Genomic DNA, 25,048 nt, shown 5'->3' with positions numbered 1-25,048 from the left:
TTAGCTTAAACTTTTGGGTTGAATTGATTCTTTACAGAGTTGAATATTTGGATATGGTAACACACTTTTTGAAAAGAAGAGTAATGGAGAAAGCTTGAATTTGTTTAATTAAAAAAGGGGCAGAATATACTTACAACCAAAAGTATTTACCACATTTATAACCAATCTAATTATCGTTGATTTTCATCAATCTAATGGTTATAGTTTATTAGATTTATTGAAAATTAATAATTAATTAATAAGGGCGACCCCGGTAATTCTCAATAAATTATAACCGTTAGAATGACGAAAATCAACGGTGATTAGATTGATTGTAAGAGTGATAAACATTTTTTATTGTAAGTATATTCTTCCCCACTGAAAAAATAGGAAGACTTATTGGAGAGAAAAAAAATAACAAGACCAAAATCGAATATCCCTCAAACTAAAAGAATGAAAAACCAAACATTTTTATTGTTTCTAGCAACAGGGTTTAAAGTTTTTAAACATATTTTAGATAATTTTATTTAATGTTTATTAAAATATATACACGAAAAATGTATGAGATTGATATTTTTCTTTTTTCTTTTTTGTTCACATGAGTCCACATGATTCTCATATATTTTTTTATGTATATTTTAGTGAATATTAGATAAAAAAAAATTTAAATTTAGAAATTTTAAACCATTTTCATATTATAAATACGGTGGAAACCGAAAAAATTGCAGGTGCAGGGCAACATAATAAATTCGTAGGATATTATAGGAAAATATTTTCCGCTCAATTGAACGCACGATATTGTTACCGCGTAACTGTTCTCTACTCTACGCTCACTCTCACACTCTCTCCCCTTCACTCGTCAAAGTTTCAACTTTGGAGTTGCTACCCTACCACAATATCCGTGTTTGACTCGTTGCATGAGTTATGATCTCTATCTTCTTAACTAGCTAGCTACAAATAAAATATTCATCTCAATTTCAATTCTCACACACAACTTGAGTTCAATCAAGTCTGAGTGTTTCTACGCAGAGCAGAGGTAAGAACTTCCTTCAAATTCTGCACCTTTTTCTATCTACTTCTCTTTCGGATTTCCCATGTTGAACTTGTACTATATATATGTAACAAAGTTTGCTTTGTTATCACGTACAACAAACCCAGGAACATCTTAACTACACACAAACCTTATTCATTTGCCTCAACCACTGTTCTGTCTTTTCTTTCTTTTCTTCTTTTCTTTTTTTTTTTTGTTATTTTTCTTCTTACCATGTGAAAGATCACTACACTGGTTTGATTTCTATGGCAAAGACGTGGCTGCTAGTATGCCACGTGTGGGGTCTATTCTGAATGGATAATAAATGGGTAGGTTTTCTTGTGGGGAAAGGTTTTTATTCCGATACCGACATTTTCTTTAGAAGCTTTTTTTTTTTATTTTCATAACCAAATAAAAATAGAAAGGTATATCAATAATAAGAATTTAAAAATGAAAGAAGTATTTTTCATGTCTACCTTATCACTGCGTTATAATAATTAATTATTAGTTAACACCGTTAGTTAATTAGGTAACACACTGCTGACTTATTTTTCCGAGAGGAAAAAAATTACGTGAGTTGATTGACCAATTGATACGCCATACAACCACTGATTTAGACGGAGTTATGGAGAATTAATGCTTATTAATCCAAAAGTCTGTGACTTGTTATTTTTTTTCAGCGTCATTCATACGTCATATTAGTCTGAGCAAGTGTGAAACTAAGAGTTTTACGCTGCCTTATAAAAAAGGAGGAAAAAACCAAAATTTGCCTTTTTTAAATAGTGATGGCCCAATCAATAGTACTTGTTTTGAAACTTGAAGACGGCAACAAAAAAGTTAATGTCGACTTTGGTTTGTGTCCTCCTTTCACACACTAGTTAGTTGTTATTTTACGAATGCTTTTTTGCCACGAGATACTCTTTGATTTTAAGTGGCCCTTATACTCAGTAATAGAAAAGTTTTGAAATCTCACGTCACTGAAATAGGAATTGTGTTTACCATACAAGGTTGGTTGATTTGATGCATGTTGTGACCATTTTAGCTTAAGCATAAAAAGCAATTATAACAAATAAATAAACTTCATTGAAAACAAGACAATCATAAACATGGAATGATCTTTTTATCTGAAATAGCCACCCAAAGATTCTAAAACCTCCTTTTTTTGTTTCCACAGTTCCTTGCCAGCAACCTACCAGAGAAAGTGATTCAGATCGGATCAATCCCAAAAATGAAGAAAATAGTCCCTCTCATCTCTTTTCAATACCTCTTTTTCCTTCTCACCAAGTTTCTATCACTATCAGAAACTGTAATGGCAGAACCAAGGGCCAAGACAGTCCTAATAACATGTGGACAGCAACTAGAGCACAACACCTCTATCTTTGTTCCAAATTTTGTTGCAACTATGGAGAACATCAGTGAACAGATGCGCAGTACTGGCTTTGGCACAGCAGTTACAGGCACAGGACCTGATACCAACTATGGCCTGGCTCAGTGCTATGGAGATCTTTCATTACTTGACTGTGTGTTATGTTATGCTGAGGCACGCACGGTTCTTCCACAGTGCTTCCCTTATAATGCTGGTCGCATTTACTTAGATGGTTGCTTCATGAGAGCTGGGAACTATAGTTTCTTTAATGAGTATAAAGGACCAGAAGACAGAGCTTTATGTGGGAACTCAACTAAGAAGAACTCAAGCTTTCAAGCAGCAGCAAAGCATGCTGTTTTAAGAGCAGTTCAAGATGCACCCAACAACAAAGGCTATGCTAGAGGGAAGGTTGCTGTATCAGGAACTGCAAACGAGTCTGCTTATGTTCTGGCTGATTGTTGGAGGAGTTTGGACACAAGCTCTTGCAAAGCGTGTCTTGAGAATGCATCTTCTTCCATATTGGGGTGCTTGCCTTGGTCAGAAGGGCGAGCACTCAACACCGGGTGCTTCATGAGGTACTCAGACACAGATTTTCTTAACAAGGAACTGGGAAATGGGAGTTCAAGAGGTAAATAAATTGCAGTTTTCTTCACACTTTATAGTTGACTATCAAATTGTTCTAGGATCCAGCTTCCTGCATTAATAAATATTTACTCACGAAGTAGTGGTAAATCTTGAGTGTGAGTTCATTTTGCTCACTTGTGCAGGTAATGTAGTAGTGATAGTTGTTGCAGTAGTCAGTTCGGTGATTGTTTCGGTGGTTGGAGTAGTTATTGGGGTTTATATATGGAAACAGAGATACATTCAAAAGAAACGAAGAGGTAATTGACCTATTTAATAACTTACCTCTATCTGCCTATGAGAATGACAAACCCAAAAAATCACACCATTCCCATTCCCCTGAAGGTAGAAAGCTGAAACTATTTATGTGTAATGCAAATTTTATATCATAGTCCTTGTCCTCTTAAATACTATTTGTGGATTCTTTTTTTCTTCCGAGAGATTCACCTTGTCCTATAAAAAGTGAGGAATCATCACTTGTTATAGCACAACTACGTTAAGGGTGCTAATTGATCTTAATGGTCATTCTGGTTTCCAGATTCAAATGATACAGAAAAGTTAGCAAAGACTCTTCAGCACAATAGCTTGAACTTCAAGTACTCTACATTGGAAAGGGCTACTGGATCTTTTCATGACAATAACAAGTTAGGACAAGGAGGATTTGGAACAGTTTACAAAGTAGTTCTCTTCTCTGAAGACCTATATCCCCACCATTTTACATATCAAAGCTATACTCTTACAATTTGCTAATTGCTATTGCAGGGAGTTCTAGCTGATGGAAGAGAGATTGCTATCAAGAGGTTATATTTCAACAACAGACATAGAGCAGCAGATTTCTACAACGAAGTCAACATAATTAGTAGTGTGGAACACAAGAATCTGGTCAGACTGTTAGGATGCAGTTGTTCAGGACCTGAAAGCCTTCTTGTATATGAATTTCTGCCCAACAAAAGTCTTGATCGCTTCATTTTTGGTAATTGCTAAACTCATGCAGTAGGCTGTCTCTTCTCAGATCTTAAAATGACACTTAAACTAATTCATGCTTGTTCAAGTTATCAACCACAATGTCTCACTCTAATCATTAAGTGATTATCAATATATCATAATGTGAACTAAACATTATATTTCTAAATTTATGCATGACAGATAAAACAAAGGGCAAGGAACTGAACTGGGAAAAGAGATATGAAATTATCATCGGCACAGCTGAAGGATTAGTTTACCTGCACGAGAATTCCAAAATAAGGATAATTCACAGAGATATAAAAGCCAGCAACATCCTATTGGATGCAAAGCTTCGTGCAAAAATTGCAGATTTTGGTTTGGCCAGATCCTTTCAGGAAGACAAGAGCCACATAAGTACAGCTATTGCAGGAACTTTGTAAGTATCTTTATTGATAATGAGTTTTTTCGTAGGTAATTAGAGAGTTTTGAACAAATTATAATAAGAGGCAAAGAGCCAAGTGCTATTGCTGAAAACTGCAGTGTAATATATCTGAAATGGTCACGTACACTTTTTTCCTGGACCTGCAGGGGGTATATGGCTCCGGAGTACCTAGCTCATGGCCAGTTAACAGAAAAAGCAGACATATATAGTTTTGGGGTGTTACTGCTAGAGATAGTTACTGGTAGACAGAACAACAGGAGCAAAGCATCAGAGTATTCAGACAGCTTAGTTACAGTGGTCAGTTGTAGTTTCCTTGGTTTTTTTGTTCTGATTGTTGTTCAATTGTACATTAATCATGGTGAAGACAAGATTAAGGACTGAACTAACTATTCTTTTCTTTCTTTTATCTAATATATTCTGGCAACACCAGACATGGAAGCATTTTCAGTCAGGGGCTGCAGAACAATTATTTGATCCAAATCTAGAGTTGCAGGAGGACAACGATATCAATGTTAAGGATGAGATTTTAAGAGTGGTTCACATAGGACTTCTATGCACCCAAGAAGTCCCTTCATTACGACCAACCATGTCAAAGGCACTACAGATGCTAACAAAGAAAGAGGAGCATCTTGCAGCTCCATCTAATCCACCCTTCCTAGATGAGAGTACCATGGAACTCCATGACACAAACGGTGACCCATTTTACCCTCCGAATGCAGCTGATTCAATTGCTACTATGTCCTATAGCTCTTTTCATCCCAGATGACCATCAGAATGCAAAGAAAAACACTCCACACAGCAAGTCTGCAGCACAGCTTGACTTATGATCGGCAAATAAATTGGTCTGGCTCAGACCTATGACACTGAAGGTTGCTAACAACGCATTTAGTCAATTGCCATTTAAAATATATACTTCAGATAAGGGGAGTTGTTAAGCAAAATTTCCTATACGTTTATGGGAAGCAAACAATGTACAGTGTATAGTACCATGGTTAACATTGTCTTACATTGATGATGAAATTTTAGATTAATCTGACATGTAACAGCTCATAATTACTCCGTTTGGATACTACTACTATTTATTTACGAAAGACTAGTTTTAATTGAGGAAAAAAATAAGGTGCAGATTATAATGTTTTAATATTTTGCGCTTTAATATGTCAAACAAGACAAACTGATTAAGCAATACAAACTCACTCAGAACGTGATCAAGAGGAGCAAATGGGTTTTGGTGACAATGTCAAACACAGCAATTTTCAATTTAATAATCATGACGGAACCATTATTTGAGAAATGATAATATGAAAACATGACTGGAGCATTTCCTTGGAACATTTATCTTTGCAAATAGAATTAACAACAGAATGCTAGGCAGAAGAGCTACAGTTGACTTAATAGTAATATACTTGGATTAACAACAGAATTTGGGTTTTCACAACCTGAACACTGTCCACACCACGGGGAGCAAAATCTAATGTAGACAAAGACAACTCATAAATCCCATCTAACGTTTAGCTACCAAGCACCCCATGAGGCCTCCACTGATCTCATAATGTCGGGCAGTAGAAAATCCTACTTCTAAAGCAAGTTTCTCCAATTCCTTTCCTGCATCAAAGTAGGATTCTTAAATTAGGCAATCGAGGTGACAAAATTTTACCATCAATAGACACATTAATTTACTTTTCCCTTTGTTTGCCAAGTATTTTCCTTTTATTAAACACGATTATAAACTGCGTGAACTTCACTTGCTCATCCTTCGATCAATAGAATTGTACCAAAGGCAAGTCAGAGGTGAGCAGTTTTAGCAAAGTATGTAGCTACAGTCTTCTCAATCCACAGCAGCGAAAATAAATCATTTACAAAGTTTCTCAATATCTCTCAAGTACAGAGAAGACTGAGATGAGAGGAAACAATGTCATGAACCTACTAAATAACTTTTCAAAATATAATTAAGTATTAGAAATTTGATCTGATAAGAGCCTTAAATTGGAAACAAACCTGTTAAAAATTCTCTTATTGAACTCTTGAGATATCTGTACTCCTCTGAAAGGCCATAACCAGAGGCCACAGGAACAACAACGTTGTCAATCATCCATTCCTAGCAGCAGTAAACACATTAGGGGGCGGGGGGAGGTAGATCTTGAAACCACAACACAAAATCAAAATGACAAAAGCAAATTAATCAAAATTGTAGAATATATTGCAATCTCACATCGTTAACACATATGGACTGTGATTTTTTCTCTGAATTTAAGCAGTGTCAAACATAAATGCTGCTAGGGACATCAGTCCTGTGAAACTGATAACACAAAGGCATTGCTGAATAGAATAAATTTATTTTTCTTTAACTTATCTTAATTTTCAACCCTACCCAAGTCCCCTAATTTATTGAGATGGTCAGAAGGGTGACTAGATTTCTTCATAATGAAAAAGCATTGTTGTGTGCAAAGGTACAAATGAGTTAGGTCAAGCCAGGTTTCAGCCTAAATTAGCTATACCTACGTAAAATATTTTAAACCCAACTTGGCTTGTTAGCTTGATATAAGCCAAATTATAAGCTAGGTCTGGCTTGGTTATAAATAATATAAGGCTTGGTCTGGCCTATCAAGCCTTCAAAAATGACATATCGCACTATGTAAAATATAGGTTATGATTATTTTATTTTTTTTATATTATTTTAAAAAAATACAAGCTAGGTGATATGCCTCCAACATATAATGTTTTAAAGGCTAAAAAAAGCAAGGATTTAATCTAAATTTAGTTAAAAAGGCTCATAATCATGATAAAGTTTGATATCCATGTTCAGACTCGCTCTCATAAAAATCTTGTGTTTTGTAGGTAAAATTACATGGAAAAGAGATCAAATCGCAAGAGCAAGGCAAAAACAAAGTCTCTCGCGCCAGTAGCGCGGGATTGGCGCTGTCAGCGCCAGAGAATCTTGAAGCCCCTGTTTGATTGTGCCAGTAGCGCAGAACTTGCGCTAGAAGCGCCAGCACTGTGAAATCGCCCGCGCCAGTAGCTTGTAAGTGGCGCTACCAGTGCCAGAGTCATAATCAAGTCTTATTTTATCCGCGCTATCCGCGCCAATAGCGCGGATAAAATAAGACTTCATTAGGATTTAACCAACTTATTAGAATTAAAGGGCTAAAGTCACTAAGAAATTAGGATTTAACCAACTAATTAATTAGAAGATGAAGGCTTAGAGGCCAGGCCTTCTAAAATGAGCTTATGGTCTGATTTCTACAGAGGCATTTTAATGAGCTCAAGTTTGTACTATTTTTAAAATGGGTCAAGCCAAGCTAGGCCAAAAGAAGGTCAAGTAGTAGGCCCCTGACAAGTCGCCTAACTCATTTACATCCTTGGTTTTGTTAATTAATATTATATCTCATACATTACAAAGCAACAACTAGCAAGACTAAGATATTAATTCACACCCCTGGTTGTGTGAATTAATATTATATCTCATACATTACAAAGCAACAACTAGTAAGACTGAGATATACCGTGATTGAAAAAGTTAGCCACTCATTGCTTTTATTAAAGTCAAGGATAGACACTCTAGAGCCTGGAAAGCAAAAGAAAGCATAGGATGTGTCAAATTTTATATAAACACCAAGATCATATCAACGAGTTTGAGATACAAAAGCTACCAGGTTTTAGGACTCGTAAAATTTCCTGCATGGCTTTATGCTTATCAACCACATTTCGAAGACCATAGCCCATAGTGATAGCATCAAACCAACCATCAGCAAACGGCAACTCAAGGGCATCACCTTCAACCCACCTGTGATGCAACAGATGATTATTTCCTTCCTATATTGTCACCAATGATAATAAAATACAATACAATCACAAAAGGACTCTAAACTACAGGCTATTATCCAATGTCTGCATATTGCAAAAATTACCCATGCTCACTCAATATTCGTGAAGCATTTCTTTGAAAGCGAGCACTGCCGAGATGAGGCAATCAATAGCTGCTCCTTCGAGAAATCAAGACCAGTCACCTACAGCTCAAAAGATTCACACAACTATAATTTCCCTACCAATGCTAAATAATAATAGCAACAACAACAACAACAACAACAATACTAACTATTAAAATAAAACACATTGCCATAAGACCCAACTTTCACATATTCAAGACCCCAAAAGAAAAAAACAAAAAGAAAAACAAAAGAGAGAGAGAGAGAGAACACCTTGCCATTGGAGCCAACTTTCTCAGACAAGAGAAAAGCTAAATCCCCACTTCCACAGCACGCATCCAACACACGGTCTCCCACTTTTGCTCTGTTCCCAAAATTCACAGAAACGCGAAATTAAAAATTAAGAAGAAGAAGAAAAGAAAAAAAAGGTGATATTTTGAAGGAAATGCATTGAAAAAAAAGAGAAGAAAGAGGGATACCCAGTCCATGATACTGCCATTCGCTTCCAAATCCGGTGCTGACCCAGGCTCAACAAATCATTCAGCTGCACAAACAAACAAAGAAACGGCGTAAGTTATCAAAGAGGAGGCAGCAGAAGATGAAAGAGGGGAGGAGTGGCGCACGTTATCATAGACAGGAGCAATGCGGCTAAACAGCGCCTGGCGCTCGTTGGTGCAGCGAACCAATGTTGGTCGGAAAGTGGAAGAAGAAACAAGCGTTAGATGCAAGGTTGCCATCTCTCGACTCCGTTATGTGTATATCTCATCTTAACGTGTCTGTCATGTTACCGAACAACTGTATAGAGTTCGTTTCCCGTAAAACACACGAACAAGCTTTACATAAATCATGGGCCCTGACCCGAGCCCACGGTATTGGGTTAATTGCCATTTATTTGGACCCTAACTTGCCCTTTAACAATTGTTTCTCAATCTTTTGTTCATTTATTTTTATTATTATTTTAAGAGTTAAACATCTTGATTCTTAGTGTCCGTTTGGATGAGTTTTTATTTTTAAAAAAGTTATTTCTCTTTAAATAAAAATTCTTTTGAGAATTTTTAGAAGTTTGGATAAACTTTTTAAAAAAGCAAAATTTAAAATAAAAATTAAAATGCTATTTTTTTTTAGCCAATAGTTGGATGCTTTTGAAAAAAAGCAGAAATTAAAAAATAATATAATTTTTTTTTGGAAATAAGATAATATAAAATTTTAAAATGCAATTTTAACCTCATCTTACCATATCTATATTATCTCTTCTTATACTACGATTATGTTATTTTATCTATCCTTTATTATAATTTTATACATAAAAGTGCCTTCTTTATGGTTCACTTTTTCTGCAGTCACTATGATGCACAGACACGGGACACGACACGACACGCCGACACGTTAATTCTAAAAAATGTCATATTTCGACACGTTCAGACACATTTTGATATTAAATAAAATTTTAAATATATATAATATAATTTATATTTAATACATATAAGAGTCCATAATTAGTCATATAACCAATCAAATATTTAAATTTCATAACATAAATACAAATATAAATAATTTTTCGTACTTTGTTAATTTTTCATGTCAAATTTCATAACAGAAAAAATTAATTTATAAATTATTTCTTTTATATTTAGTTAACAAAATAAAATTTAGAATTAAAAAAAAAAACGTGTCCGAGTGTTGACCGCGTGTCCGAAAAAGTTGACTGCGTGTCGGAAAAATGTGTCGGAGAGTTGACCGCGTGTCCCCAAATGTTGATCGCGTGTCGGACGCGTGTCGGACGCGTGTCGGAGCATGTCAGAACGTGTCCGTGTCGGACACATATCCGACACTCAAATTTTCCAAAGAAGAGCGTGTCGGTGCTTTCCAGGCAGTCACTGCAGATAAGTTATCTGCAGTAAATCAATACGACATCGTTTTGGGCGAAAATCATAGTATTTTTGTAATTTTAATTTATTTCAGGATTATTATAGTCAATCTTTAATCCCAAAACGATATAGTTTTTAGAGTAAATGCAGATAACTTATCTGCAGTAACTGCAGAAATATTTTTTTATTTTTTTATTTTAACATCTAAATAACTATTTTTTGTAAATGTGATTTCCAGATTATACATCTAAACATAAAATAATTTTATCTTTTAAAAAAAGTTCTTTTAAAAAAAACAATGCATAAAAAGTTATTTTTTTAAAAGTCCATCCAATATTTTATTGTTAAGTTAGTTACTTAAAAGATTAGTGTCAGACACTCATTACGGTATTTTAAAGATTTTGTCGCAATTCCATTTTAAAAGATATAAAATATTATCGTATTTGTATTTATGAATAACTAAAATGGTACCATGAAGGGAAAATTATTATGTATATTTAATGAACTAATTTATTGATGGAATATTTGGAGGACTAATGTGGTGACACCTAATATTTGAGGAGCTAATTTAGTAAAAAAATAAAATAAAATAAAATACGACGATACTCAAATACTTGAAAATAAAAGGTTTATTCTTATTTTAATTCACCAAAAAAATAGTTTCACGCATATTTTTAGTTCATATAAGTTGCACGTATATTACTCTATCTTTTTTGTGATACACATATATTACTTCACACCTATATAACTTTTCCCATCTGATTATTTTTTATCTTTCCTGATTTTTGGGCCTTGGCCCATTACTTTCACAGACAAAAAAAAGGCCTTCCCATATTTAAAAAATGTGAGTAATGTGGACCAAGATTATTCTTTTCAAGTCTCAATTCATTATATTAACTTTAAATGTTTGTTTGAATTCGTTTATTTATGTTTAAAAAAATCATCAAAATTTTTAGAGCTTTTGATTACAAGTTTTATAAAAACTTTAGGAAAAAAATATTTTTGTATAAATAATCGTTACCTAACCTATAGTAAGTTCTGCTGCTAAGTGTTTTATTATTCATATATAGGCATATTTTATGTTGCGTGTGTAACTTTTTTTTTTTTCCATCTAATAACAAAAGGCTCTTATTATTGTTGTTGTAAGTGTTAATATTTTTTTTATTGTTCTTTAACAAGCCTCAAGCATCGAGGAATTGCAACTCATAGTATTGTTTTTAGCTGAAATGCAAATATTATGCTTTTAAATTTGATCATTTTGACAAAGATATTACGTCTCAAATATTAAAAAGGAGAAAATATTTTTACTTTTGCTAAAAAATATGTTTTCTGTCATAATCATATAAAATTAAATGGGTCTCGTTATGAAAAGAAAAGAGAATTTTTTTTATATAAACTACTCATTTTTATGTGTGTGAAAAAATATTTCTGCAACAAAAACAGAAATGTTAAATCCTATTAAAAAAAGACAAATAGATTAATAATTAATTCGCTTAAAATTTTAATATATAAAAATAATATCATTTCCATTCCTAAAAACAGAGAAAATAAACATGAACTAATTAAACTAAAATTTGTTATAATTTGATTCAACAATGTGTGCTAGTTATTTATGGAGTCTGCTGAGGCGGGGGTCAATAGCATTTTAATTTATTAAACAATTCTGTTCATATAATGATTTCATAATTATAGAAAATTATCTTTTTAATTAAAGTTTCTAATTTTATTTTTATTAAAAAATACTTATCACATGTTGAAATTTAAGTAGAGAAACTCATCTGTCAATTTCAAGTTTGAACTTTGGAGTGTTTCAAAAATTCGGTAGGCTTCACAGCTAAGTGACCTACCTGGGTCCTGATACAAATTTAGATGATGTGGCTTTAAGAGAAGTTATCAAACTTGGGCAACATACATCTCATTGAAATTGACACATACTTAACTTAGACAACTCGGTTGTATTAACACAAGCCTTTTTACTTTTGCATCCACCACTTACCATGAGCATCATGGATACTTCACTTCAGTCAACATTATTCCTACTATAGTGTAGCACCATAAGTTGATTTGACTCCCATGACTCACCAAAGCAAGATGAACCGATGAAGCACATGGCAACATTAACTGATTCATGAAATGTTAAATGGGAGATGGAGGACGTCTTTGATTGTGTTTTATTTTTTTCTCGTTTTTAAAACTGTTTTGTGGAATAATTATGAAAATAAATGTTTTTTATTTTTTATTTTTTTGAAAGTTAAAAATCAAAAGAAAAAACAAAAATAACTCAGACATTTTCTCTAAATTTGATTCTAAAAACAAACAAATAGTTACAGTTTTTAAAACTTTTTTTACAAAACAAATTTTACCAAACAAGTTTTTTTATTTTTATTTTTTTAAAACTAAAAAACTGTTTTAAAAAACAGTAATCAATCATAGCCGGAGTTTCTCCCCTCTCTTTTCCACTCCCACTCCTTATCCAAAGACAGCAATAAGGAAGCGTTTGGTAGAGGAGAAATTTTTATTTACTCGAAAATCATGATTAATGGGAATATAGTTAGAAAACATGTTTCCTGGTAATGTTATGAAAAAAGTGTTTGGTAGACGAAAATATTACCGGAAATTATAATTAATATTACTGAGATGATGTTTGGTTGATGAGAAAATATTAAAGGAAATATGGTATTATTTTACCAAAATGACCTTATAACTTAACTATGTCTTTCCAGATTAAAAAACAAAAACAGCATTCCGTGAAAATGAAAATATCTCCTCGTTGACAAACTCCTCCACCATTCATGTAAGCATTCGTGTTGAATATTCATAACTTGTGATTTATGTACTAGACTTCATCCTCCTGGTAAGTTTGTTACGCGTTGACATAACCTCATTTATTGGTGTCTCTTTGGTTTGCAATGTTCTTTCATGAATAGAGAGTGACTATTTGCTCCTTTGTCATTTTTTTGTTTTTCCAGTTGAATAAACAAATTAGATCCAAACCCCCCTTCATTTTCACTCCGAAGCGCCTCATTACTGATGAAGAAAGTGAAACCCATATGAAGACCAGTTGTAACACAATTAGATAAGATTTCCTCCAATCGGGTATCTCACAAATACCACCCATTTGGAGGACATCTGAGAAGGTGATCTTGTCTATATTTTGTTCATAACTGAAAAATCATGAAAAACTCGATACCCGGTTATTACATACCAAATCTCCTAACAAACATGGCCTTTCACAAAACCTCATTTCACTTTCCTGGTCAAATTTCTAATTTCCCTCTACCAATCAGGCCCTAAAAGTAAAGCTACCAGCAGTTTCCTACAAAAACAATGCTAGACCTATATATAGCATTACTTTAACTTTAACGAGTGGGAGATTAGCGAGACCGAACACTTTATATATAAGCCAGTTGCCACCCCCAGTCATGTCATTTCTACTTTGGAAAGTGGCTTACCCGCTTCTTCCAAAAGACTAGAAGAGAGCTTTTCCTTCATTTCCACTTCTATCACCAACACACATACCCGAGAATTCAAACTTTTGCTGCAATAAGAACCTAATCAAATGCCAACGAGCCTATAGTCTAATTAACATATGCCCTAAATCTTTAAAGTTCTAGTGTTATCATGATGCCAAAAGAATAGTCTTCATCTCTTAACCGCCTTTATTCGGGTAATCGTACACCTAGTATAACAAAATAATTGAAATTTAAACATATAGTTTATAAAATGTAGTTTTCTAATCAATTCTGTTGATTAAAACTATTATTTGATAATTTATATTAAATTAAAAAAAAATTGTTCACATAATTTAAAATTATATACTACTTTCATGTTTAGCATTTTTGTTCCATAACTAATTTATAAATGATAAATTTCATCAATTAATTATTAAAAACTTACATGAGATAAATTAAATTCACAAGTTTCATAAAATTTAAGAGAAATATCACGTTGCATAAAACAATTTTGTCCCATATATACACACAAAATTGAATGGAACAACTGTTGTCAAAATGCTACTAAAAATGTAGTTATTGAAGTAATATATGTCAAAACGTAAGAAAAAATGCTTCTAAGTAAAAACACCGCCACAAATTTTTACATTTTTACTTAGACCAAAAAACTGAACTTGTTAAGAGGAGCAAGAGAAAATGACATTGAAGACATGCAATTAACGCAAGATGATGTGTTTGATTTAAATCAATTGATATAATTTAGGAATTGTTAGATTTTATTCTTTTGATATTTTAGAACTTGATTATATACATATATATATATATATATATATATATATATATATATATATAATTTTATATCTTGATCTTAATTAATAAAAAAAAATTATTTTGTGTCGTTTCTACAATTTATGTTTCTACCATCTCTATCTGTTTCTACATAGAAGTTCAATTTTGAAACAAAAGATGAAACCTACTTAGGAGAATAAGGAGAAAGAATACTCATAGATCCATTTTTATATGAGATAATTTTGTCTCATCCAACATGACAAACTATATTCCATTTTTAAACCATATAACATTTTCTTTTAACTACATGCATTAATTTAATGCATATTGCATTTTGAAATAAAAACTAAATATGCGAATGGTTAGACTAAAATTTTATAAATGCTCACGATTTATAATCTATCAAATGATCATTAGAATTAGAAATTTAGAATCAATAAGCGTGAAGAGCCACTTCATATGCAAGAAGAGACTTGCTTACTTTGAAAGTTCTTGTTCCGGAAACTAATCACTTAGGGCCACCAGATGGGCCCAATCGCTTAAAGCCCATATCTAGAACCTTCTAGAAGGCACTCATTGCAAGCCATAGAGGCTCACCACTAGGACATTCCCCATCCTGCACTGCTGCCTCACTGACAGGGAGCAGCTTGATGAGACAGCTCATGAGCTGACCAGCTCAAGCCCCCATGCAAGAAAGGACTCTCCTCTCTAAATACCCCTCTCACACATGGAGAGAGGGGCTTCTTCTTCTCCATCTTCTACCTATGATGTCACTCTGTCTCTATGTAAAGCCCTCACACACTCCCTCCTTTGAGCACATCCATGGGAAGCTTCACTAGTGGCTTGGTCTCTACCAAGACCACTATGGACACCCTCTATATCAACATACTTCACCTTCCATGAGACATATCTTATGTATACTTACAGTATAGTTCTCATGATCTCCCTGTAAACTTTAATAATATATTAAATTTAATTAATGCTTTAGTCACCTTAACATATAATATGATTTTAAAACAAATAAATACAAATAAACAAGATACCCACACATAACCAATTAAGTGACACAAGTCTTTTTGGAAAGAGCTCAATACCCAAATCGAGCAATGTCATTCATGTCTAGGTATGAAATTCTTCTTAGGCTACCTATATATATTCTTCTTAGTATATATATATATATATATATATATATATATATATATATATATATATATATATATATATGAGGCAGGTTATATTTACAAATTTTTTTGTTTATAAACTCTTACAAACTACACTAAGTACGACCGGTCATACTTTAATCATGCAATATACGACCAGTCGTACTTAGTGTAATTTGCAAAAAAAAAATTTATAAACGATCCTATCCCTTGATACATACGTGGCAAAAGCAAAATGACAAACTAATGCAACAGCAACCAGCTAAGTCGGAGTAGGACCATTAGCCAAAGTATAAGCATTCATTCACAATGTCAGGAGTTATTTATCAAGAATACAAGACGCAAAATTACTATGATCATTTTCCCTTTCTTTTTTATGGGAAAGTGAGCATTTAACTGTCAATGGTCTGCTTTTAATATCGAATTTACAAGCGATAATTAATCAGGATATACATTAGAGAATGTCATGTACATGCACCTCATTCATCAGCAAATAACCGTCCGGTCAGATTTTCCATCATAGAAAACTGCATATTCTCAGATGGTTTCCAATGACGCTTTCTTTGATTAATAAACCAATTGTTAATTTGCTTCTGGTCTAGCCCTGTTAACTTAGCCAGTTCAATCTTATCAGCTTCCTGGGTAAACAATAAAAACAAGATTTTGATTTCAAATGTAGTCTGAGGTTCAGTAACTGCTAGTATGGTAATGAAATTCAAAAGTTTTCAAAAACAAACATATAAGCAATAAGATATAATTTTACCGTTGGGTAAGGCCATTTGTAGTGAACATTCCACCACTGAAACAGTGTTTGTCTTGCTTCCTTCGGAAGCTTACCCTTCTTTTTCTTCTTTGAAAACTCCAATTTCAGAGAACCAATGTGACTCCCAAACTTTCGTAAAAGCCTATCCTTGAGCTCACGATCTTCACTCCTTAATTGTCCATCTTGAGCATCACCATCGCCTGTACTAAAATCTTCGTCCGAGGATACACCCCCATCGTCTAGCCAAATAATAGTAAAATCAAAAACATTGAATACAACATGAATTAACTTTATAATGATACAAATTAAAAATGTTGGTTAAATACAAATTAAAAAATGAAATAAGAAAAATTATGAAAAACAAAAATAATAATGAAATATATAGAAGAAATTAATGTTTCTCATGTTATATGGAGATAATTTCATCTCCTTTACACGTATGAAAATATGTGAAACCTACCAAATGGTGGTAGACGGTAGCTCAGTTGGCGCATGGAAGCTGAACAAGTGGGGGTAAAAGTATGTGTTCGAACTTCTCCAGTACCACCACCTTTAGTAGAGATTTAAAGCCTTAATCCTAGACACACCCCGAATCAAACTAGTCGCGAAGCAATGAACCGATACAATATTTCCTAATAATATGTGAAACCCTTCCTCTTTTTTCTTCTTACATAGCCCCACATGAATCTTACATACTTTTACGAGTGTATAAGAAATAAAATTATCTCTTATAACATAAGAAATATTAATCCCTATATAAAATTGTTAAACTATATATAATTTTTTTAAAAAGTTAATAACTAAAAATCGAAGATTTTATTTTATAATAGAAGTCGAACATAAATTAATAATGAAAGAAACTTTTGACACTTAGCATTTCTGACCAGCTTATATATCTAAAATGGCAATAATTGTTTATTAGAGGGCAAGTAGCCCACGAGCACCCACATATTGCTTCTGACACCCACTCAATCCGACAAGGATTTGACCATCGCATGAGAGTACACTGTACACACCAGACCAAATCAGAGCAGACCTAGGTTGGAAAGAAAGAAAGTAAAGAAAAAGAAAACACCAGTGTCAGTGCCAGGTTCCATCCATTGTCACTATGACCCAGGCCAGAGAGACTCAAAGTTTACAATGAAGCAAACGGTACGGCCATTATCAAAAACCAAATCGAGAACCAGAAGCTCCTCGGCCCTAAACCACAACCCTACTTACTAGTCATTACAGTGCAGACCTTAAATCATAAGATTCATTCCCTTAACCATTGGATAAACGATCCCTGTCGATCCAAATATTTAACCAAAACTGAATATCCAGAGAATGAAAAGTAGGCAAAAGAATAAGGGCAATTTGAATGGATTTTTTTTTTCCCTCCAAAAATTAATTTTTTTTAAGAGAAAAAAACATTTTTTATTATAAGTTCATTTGAATTTCTACTTTAGAAAAACGAAAATAAAAAGCCAAATATATTTTTTTATAAATTAATTTTTAAAAAAACATAAATAATTTTAACTTTTATAAATGAGCTTATCGTTTCTCGAGCTGCTTTAGATAATTTTATCTTCGACTACTAAATCATAATCGTACAAAAATGGATCAATGATAATAACTATTCAAAGCTAAATCAATTAATATAAATAAATAAATCAACGTAATTTTGAGATAGCCGGAGATAAACTTATCTCACGCTACTTGAGAAATGTTTTTCCCTTTATAAAAAGGGTTTTCGTTTTATCCTTTAACATAACATAACAAACTTTCCTACCCTCACAACATTTTGTGGGGTCCACACTTTTTAAAACCAAAAAATAAATAAAAAATTAAGGCACGCAAAACGAATCTCTATAACATTACACAATCACTTTTCCTACAACATAACTCTTATAAAAAACACCTTTAAAATAAGCAAAACATGAAAATTACTTTTTAAAAATGGCCAAACGAACGAACTCTAGATTACTTTCTTTACAAGGAGGGACCCTTTTATGAAAAAGAAAAGACACCTGGAAGATTGACAAGTGTTATCCAACATGCAATGATCTAAGGGTCAATGACCGAACAGAGGACCATAATGGGCCACAAGAGAACAAAATATCGGAAAATGGCAATGACAAGCACTAAGCCACGCAGAAGCGAGAGCAGTGGGCAGGAGTCAGGACAGGCTAGAGTGCGTGGGGAAGATATATTGAACGTTCTTTCAAAGAGAAAAAGCTGCTGCAAATCACAGCGAAATCTGCGGGAGTGCATGTGAAAGTTTTAACTCTTATTAGATCACCCGCGGTAAAAGGGATTTTTCTAAAAGTTCCTTGACTACACATTCTATGCTTATGTAGCGGAGTAATCCAAAACCTAAGCTTTTAAAAGGAACTATTAACATCTCAGTAGGTCCAAATCATTTTGGACATTCCACAACTTTATTTTAATGGACCTCAGTAAACTTCTAAAGGAGAATAGAATTTTTCTAAACTTTCAAATTATTTCTTACTATCATTTCCACATCACTGTAATTTATGCACACGTCACGACATTGAGTATATAAGCTAGGGTTTAATTTAATTCTTCAATTTCAGTCCACCGGAAAAAATAAGAATGTAGACACAAGAAGACCAACAAAAACAAAAAAGGTCAACGTTACACTACGTAGGAAGAGAGACTGCACAAAACAAGACCACTCTACCTAGCTAATCCCTTGTACTAAAAAAGTCAATGCCTCCAATCTGCTAAATAAGTCCAATATATAACTATACAGTTCGCGATAGCATTCCGTGTGGTTAAAAGAGTAATCTAACTAAATTAACAAAACATGAAATGCAAATTCTGGATATTTACCCAAATCCCAAACACCACGTGCACCCACCATTTCACACCTCTATATCTGATCACAGAACCTTGAACTGTGAACCAAATAAGATTTCTCCACAACAACATAAACAACGAACAAGCATCGGAAACGCAAAGCAAACCTAATAACAATGAAAATTACGTACTTTTATCTTTATTATATAGATATGTTACTACATTCATCAGTTGTGATTGCAATGAACCGAGGACACGAGCAGAGAACTTTAATGCTTTTAATTCCTTATCACTTAAATTCTCAATTCCTTATCTTTATTAAGCTCAAGTGATGACTTCCTGGTTGTAGATTGTTTTCAGCACTTTACTAATGCCTTCAGTCAGATAGATAGGGGGGAAAAGCCATTGATTCCAAATTACACTTACAATAACATGATACAAAAAGACATCATCATGGCAACCCAAACTTCCAACAATAGAATTACCCCAAAACACATTAAGAGTGCAGCATATAACAATGTTCAAGCCCCTTTAGAGGTCTAATGAAACACTAAACATCAACCATGTTATTCCAAGGACTCTATAAGTGTAAGAATATACAGAATCCAAAGATGGATTAGATTTTTTTAAAACTTGAGATGAGAATATCTTTATATTTAGAGGGATCATTTAAGGATCACATAACACCTAAAAGATTTTCTCATGTAGATATTCAATTCGTTTGGGAAGATTTGGAAATATCATAAATTAAAAGACAAAGCACAAATATCAACAATGATTAATTAGTAAAGCCTTCGTTTCAAAATTTCCAGAGGCTTAAAACAGCAATAAGTTCAATCATTCCGCACCAAGAAAATGCCCCAAAAACAAAGAATAAAACATAAATTTGACAGATAGAAAGTTTATTTCAGTCCAAGCACATGAAAACTTGTTTCTAGTTAATACAAGAACCAATTTGACGCCTGTAGTGGTTGCAATACAAAGACAAGAAAAATCAAAATCAAAATCAAAAGATAAAGAAGAAATAAGAAATTAGAAATTAGAAACAAAGGATTTCACATCCTGTCAACTTTGCTTTAGAGGTAAAAATTACAAGAATATAGGTTTGCAAAAAGGATGATGAAGGAGAATCTGTCAAAGGATGCAATACAAAGCCATTTACAAATTAAAACATCACCACTGAAAAGGTAATCTGTACTTTCAAGCATAAACAATAATATTAGCCAACCATAACCAACCTGACCAGTGACCATGCTTTGCAACATAAAAAATTCTTTCAAAACTAATATACTATTAGAATCCACTGCATGCCAGCCCCACAATTAGAAAATTTGTATGGGAATTGTAACTGATCTTCTAGCAGAGATAAAGTTCAGAAACCAAAGTAAAATCCTTAACAAATAAAGTTTATAACCACCCATATACTTCTGTTTCAAGTTCAAGTTTTATATAGGGTAAAATATTATAAAAGGAGACATAATCAGGGATTGAAAAGACAATGAGAAAGAACTAGATCTGAAAGAAGTAGAAGAGAAGCAGTATATCATCAATTTCTAATCAGCTAAGTCCTTTAGTTCGGCTGCATTAAAAGCTTATTTCACAGTTAGTAAACTCACAGAATTGATTTTCTTGAACGAAAGCATGCCAAATGCAAAACCTTTTTTTTAGGACGATGACAGGATAACCTAACTACACAAATGTTGTGCTCATTCTTCAAATTTTACTAACCCAAACCTACTTTCCTTCTATTTTTTATTTTAAGAAAATCTGACATTACTTTAGCTGCAGACAGACTATCAGTCCCTTAGACAATTCCCAAAGAGCATTTTTTATCTCCCAAAAACACGCATCACTTGTGCTCTATTGGAACTCGATACATTAATAAAGTACGAAAGCAGAATCATTGCATGCCATTACTGTCAGATCATGTGTTCATCTAATCCAAAATGGGTAAAATGGAAGGTTATTATAATCGATATTACCATAAGTCTTTAAAAGCATGAAAATTTCGTCTTTGCAACAAGAAAGAAAAGAAGAAAGCTGTCCCCCTATAATAATGAAGCTTGCACATACCTTAAATGGGATACAGGTATGATATTACATGGGAAGTGTGTTCTAATATCAAAGCACTAATTCACACTGATGAATTACATATGTTGATAAATCATTTGAAGAACATGTTCTTTCTAGTTTCCACTATAACAAAGGTTACATAGCATTTCTGCTACATTCTTCCATAGCCATAGAATAAAGTAAGCGTCTACTCTTTTAGCCTCTTAATTTCATGATGAAAAAGGTTACGTTTGACAATTTGAATTTCACATACCATATATAAAAAAATAATCTCTATAAATAGCTTTAACATATCAAAGCTAGCAAAACAACCGTACTATCTTTAAAATATCCACTACCAATAACATATGTTTCTTCGAGTTGCATTGCAAAGGGAAGCAATAGAAAACAATGCTATTATCCTAAGAGAAATGCACTCAAACAGACCAAAATATAAGTCATGATCATTTAATTTACCATATCACAATTCATAACTAGAAACCAAGAATTTACAGCGGTCATAAGCATTACTTGAATGAATATTTTGTGGAACTTTTCAAACAGAAACTTGTTCAAAATAACCATGCACTAAGCATATACATATTGGTGGGCGTGATGGAAGCTGGTCAGCCAATGAACTGAAAGGGATCAAAAGATGAAGACTAAAGTACTACACAGAATAAACCATTTGATGGTTGGCAGATGGGAGAAGCAAGAACGCCCATTTAAGACCTATGGGCGTTCCGAAACCATCATCTACTGTTCAGTCAGTGTCTTTAATCTAAGGTACTATTTGAGTTAACATTAAAAACAACTGCAATGTCAAAATTAGAAAGCCAAATGGGAAAGTCGGTTGTTGCTCGTGAAACTTGACACACTCACGGGCAGAAGCAGAAGAGAAAAAATGAGATTAAAAAGAAAAAAAGAAAAGTTTGTGCGAAGAGAAAAACTCCAGAGAGAAAATAAAACAGACAAGACAAGTCCAGAAGCTTGTAAAGAAGGAACTGAAAAAGGCGAAAGGTTCAAACAGCGCTGGTAACCCATGAATGACCAAATAATTCAAACTTTATTTTCTCCTACAACTAAAGAAGCATGGATTACAGTCTAACAGTGAAAGCATACAAGAAATACAAAGGTATTATTAAAGTCACACACATCAACTGCGCCCAGAGAGCAGTGCAACAGTCATGCATAAACACCAAGAGAGAGAGAGAGAGAGAGAACCTTTTGAGTGTATTAGGGTTTTCTTTTCTTCTTCTTTTCTTTTTTCTTTTTTTCTTATTACATTCTTTTCCATATTTTAATTCAAAAGCTGTGTCTCGTGTCTTAAAATTGCAAGCACATATTAGCTACTAGCAAGATTATATTATTCTGCGATGATTATTTATGTTCACAACCAATGGTTAAACAAAAAATCTAAGAGGATAAGAACTCGTCAGACCAAAGAAAGCAACCATAGATTATGCTCCATGTGGGTTCTTCAAACAACTTGAGGTGAGGACCCTATTGCAGCCCCACAACGGTATTTATAGCACAGATATCAACGAACATCGAGTTCCGAAATTATAGCACTAGCAGTGAGGGAGTACTGCAGCTACTAATTATCAGAGAGAATAAAGATAAGAAGAAGAAGAAAAACTTACCAGAAAGGGTGGGAACGGAAGCACCGGTGGAGAGATGGCTGAGCTGCATTTCGATGTTGTTGAGGAAAGTTGTTGCTTCATCAAAAGGGCGAGCGAGGTCTGATTTATATTTCACCAGCATGTCGCAGTAGGTTTCCTGAAACCAAAAGCGCACCCACACACAAGAATGGATAATCGGAGACACAGCACAATCTCAATCTATCAGTGACAAAAGTAATATTTTGATTTCAATAAAATAAAATAAATATATATATGTGTGTGTGTGAGTGCGTGCGCGCACAAAGAGATAGCAGCAGAAGAAAGAAAGAAAGAAAGATAAGGGGGGACCATGAACTCGTCGAGCTCGGGATCGGCTCCAAAGCACGTGGAAACAACGTCCCTCTTACACAGGTCGTTTTCTCGCCGGATTTCCTCCAACAAACGCGCGATTTCTGGAGGCGCCCCAACCTGCCATTTAACAGAAAGTTGTTGTGTTAGTTCGTTCGTTTTGTTATTAATAACCGTTTTCTTTTCTTTTCTGTTACAATTGCAACGAATTCGAATGAGTTAGTTATGAGTTTCACTTTCACCTTCTGGCAATCGATGTAAGCTTGGAGGAGGCGAGGGTAGTGAGGGTGAGAGGCGATTTTGGCCTTCATGACCGCGGAGGCCATCTCGTCCTCCTGCTGCTGAATCCCGGCGGGAGTTGCGACGGCGGAGATGAGGTCGTCGGATCCGAACATAGGAATCCGGCCTGCGGCGGATGTCGACATGAAGAAGCTGTGGTAGTCCGCCGGGAAGATCAGATTCTCCGGCGTCATCAAGGCCTTGTCGTCATACTCCTCCTCCGTCGACGGCACTCCGTACATTTCATCCATAACCGCGACACAAAAACGCTGCGCTGCTTCCTTAAAAGAATTTATTGCTGCTTTTACTTATCCACCTGCTGCCAGAGACAACCAGTCTTCAAAAAGAAGAAAATATATATATGTGAACAAAGAAAGAAGAGAATTATCTGATCTTATAACAATTTAATGAAGTTTAACTTTTTCAAAGGACACTAATTAAATAATTATTATAATAATGTGAGGAAAGAAGAGTAAGAGAAGAAATGAGAAGATGACTGTGGACTACTACTACCTCTTCAAGGGTGAAGTGCTTTCTTTGTTTCCTCCTTCCTTTGTTTTTAATTCAACATTTTTTGGATTTTCCTCTTCATCTCTAGTTTCCTTTCAACTGATATTTTATAAAAATAGAATAAGGTCCGTGGTGGCTTACGACACTTCCCAAATTATCACTACATACTAGTCTCTAGACCTTACCCCCTCCCTTCCTTTGTGTATGAATTGTCACTTGTCAGCACCTGTCTATGCTTTCGAAATTAAATGTGTGAATGCATTCATGGTAATAATAATCAAGACTCGGAAGCCAATATAAATTATTAATATTTTTTCTTTTAAATTTCTTGAACCGATTTATCCTTTGAACTAGTCATGTTTCGACTACTTTCAAGTCTTATAAAGGGAGAGGCTCTTTGAAGATTATTTTTCGTTCCTAGAGTTCGAACTCTAAATCTTTATTTAATGGATACAAGCTTTTTTTTCACTTATGTCAATGGTATTTGGTAAATTATTAATATTATATGCCTACTTTTTGTGATAATTAATTGTGTCTGTTTACTCGTGGGTATATGTAAATTTATGTTCATTTAAACACGAATTGTCTGGAACTACATTATTTTAAAGGTAATTGAAAGAATCAATTCAACGTAAAAATTTAAGTTGTTAGGTAAGGTTATATTTGATAATTTTATATTTTTCTAACATGCATTTTGAACGAGAGAGCTCGTTGAGTTTGACTGGTGAATAATATATCAGACCTAGTTTAACTGTGTTACAAACTTCACAATATTTAATTATTAGAATAGAGTCGGTAGAGATCGAACTCGTGACATCAAGACTCTAGCTTAAACTACTGGATGATATTACTTTTAATGATTTTATATTTCTCTACCAATATATTAAGACATCTTTAGTTCCTTCACCTTTCATCGCCAATTCCTACTTCTATATCTTTGACATTCCATTCATTCACATGAATAAATGTGTTATGTCTAATTAGCTATTAAATTTTAGGAAAAAATATTTCTCATATTGTAGGAAAATTATTTTCTCCTATTAATAATCCTTCTATTTTTGTGCAACAATTTTTTTTGCATTTTTATTTTTTTA

The 25,048-nt window shown here is 33.7% G+C and overlaps 3 protein-coding genes across 4 annotated transcripts; 1 reads left to right on the top strand and 2 right to left on the bottom strand.

The window, feature by feature from the left end:
• Positions 1-750: 750 nt before the first annotated feature.
• On the top strand, positions 751-5,484 carry LOC133315186 (cysteine-rich receptor-like protein kinase 2). Of its 2 annotated transcripts, none has more exons than XM_061516762.1 (8): positions 751-1,015; positions 2,184-3,003; positions 3,143-3,256; positions 3,535-3,674; positions 3,759-3,969; positions 4,143-4,377; positions 4,530-4,680; positions 4,814-5,484. In XM_061516762.1, exons 2-8 carry the CDS (start codon positions 2,238-2,240, stop codon positions 5,147-5,149), a joined length of 1,953 nt encoding a protein of 650 aa, XP_061372746.1. In that variant the 5' UTR covers positions 751-1,015; positions 2,184-2,237; the 3' UTR covers positions 5,150-5,484. The 2 variants fall into 2 exon arrangements, with proteins under 2 accessions (XP_061372746.1, XP_061372745.1); XM_061516761.1 differs by lacking the exon at positions 751-1,015 and adding an exon at positions 1,813-1,861.
• A 199-nt stretch (positions 5,485-5,683) lies between these two features.
• On the bottom strand, positions 5,684-9,069 carry LOC133315194 (2-phytyl-1,4-beta-naphthoquinone methyltransferase, chloroplastic). The gene is made up of 8 exons (XM_061516772.1): positions 8,933-9,069; positions 8,789-8,853; positions 8,583-8,673; positions 8,302-8,390; positions 8,034-8,167; positions 7,887-7,948; positions 6,382-6,481; positions 5,684-5,988 (listed from the first exon to the last, which is right to left on the bottom strand). The coding sequence occupies exons 1-8, from the start codon at positions 9,044-9,046 to the stop codon at positions 5,888-5,890; spliced, it is 756 nt and encodes a 251-aa protein (XP_061372756.1). The 5' UTR covers positions 9,047-9,069; the 3' UTR covers positions 5,684-5,887.
• Positions 9,070-16,057: 6,988 nt separating this feature from the next.
• LOC133315188 (homeobox protein knotted-1-like 6) lies at positions 16,058-23,695 on the bottom strand. Its single transcript, XM_061516765.1, has 5 exons — positions 23,408-23,695; positions 23,166-23,285; positions 22,839-22,974; positions 16,342-16,580; positions 16,058-16,216 (listed from the first exon to the last, which is right to left on the bottom strand). Exons 1-5 carry the CDS (start codon positions 23,693-23,695, stop codon positions 16,058-16,060), a joined length of 942 nt encoding a protein of 313 aa, XP_061372749.1.
• Positions 23,696-25,048: the final 1,353 nt, after the last annotated feature.

The sequence above is a fragment of the Gastrolobium bilobum genome, unplaced genomic scaffold, assembly GCF_033153095.1.
Source record: "Gastrolobium bilobum isolate Gb01-03AN ecotype WA unplaced genomic scaffold, APGP_CSIRO_Gbil_v1 utg13952, whole genome shotgun sequence".
Classification (NCBI taxonomy): Eukaryota; Viridiplantae; Streptophyta; class Magnoliopsida; order Fabales; family Fabaceae; genus Gastrolobium; species Gastrolobium bilobum.
The sequence above is the reverse complement of the archived record's forward strand: the minus strand, read 5'-3'. Positions and strand labels throughout refer to the sequence as shown.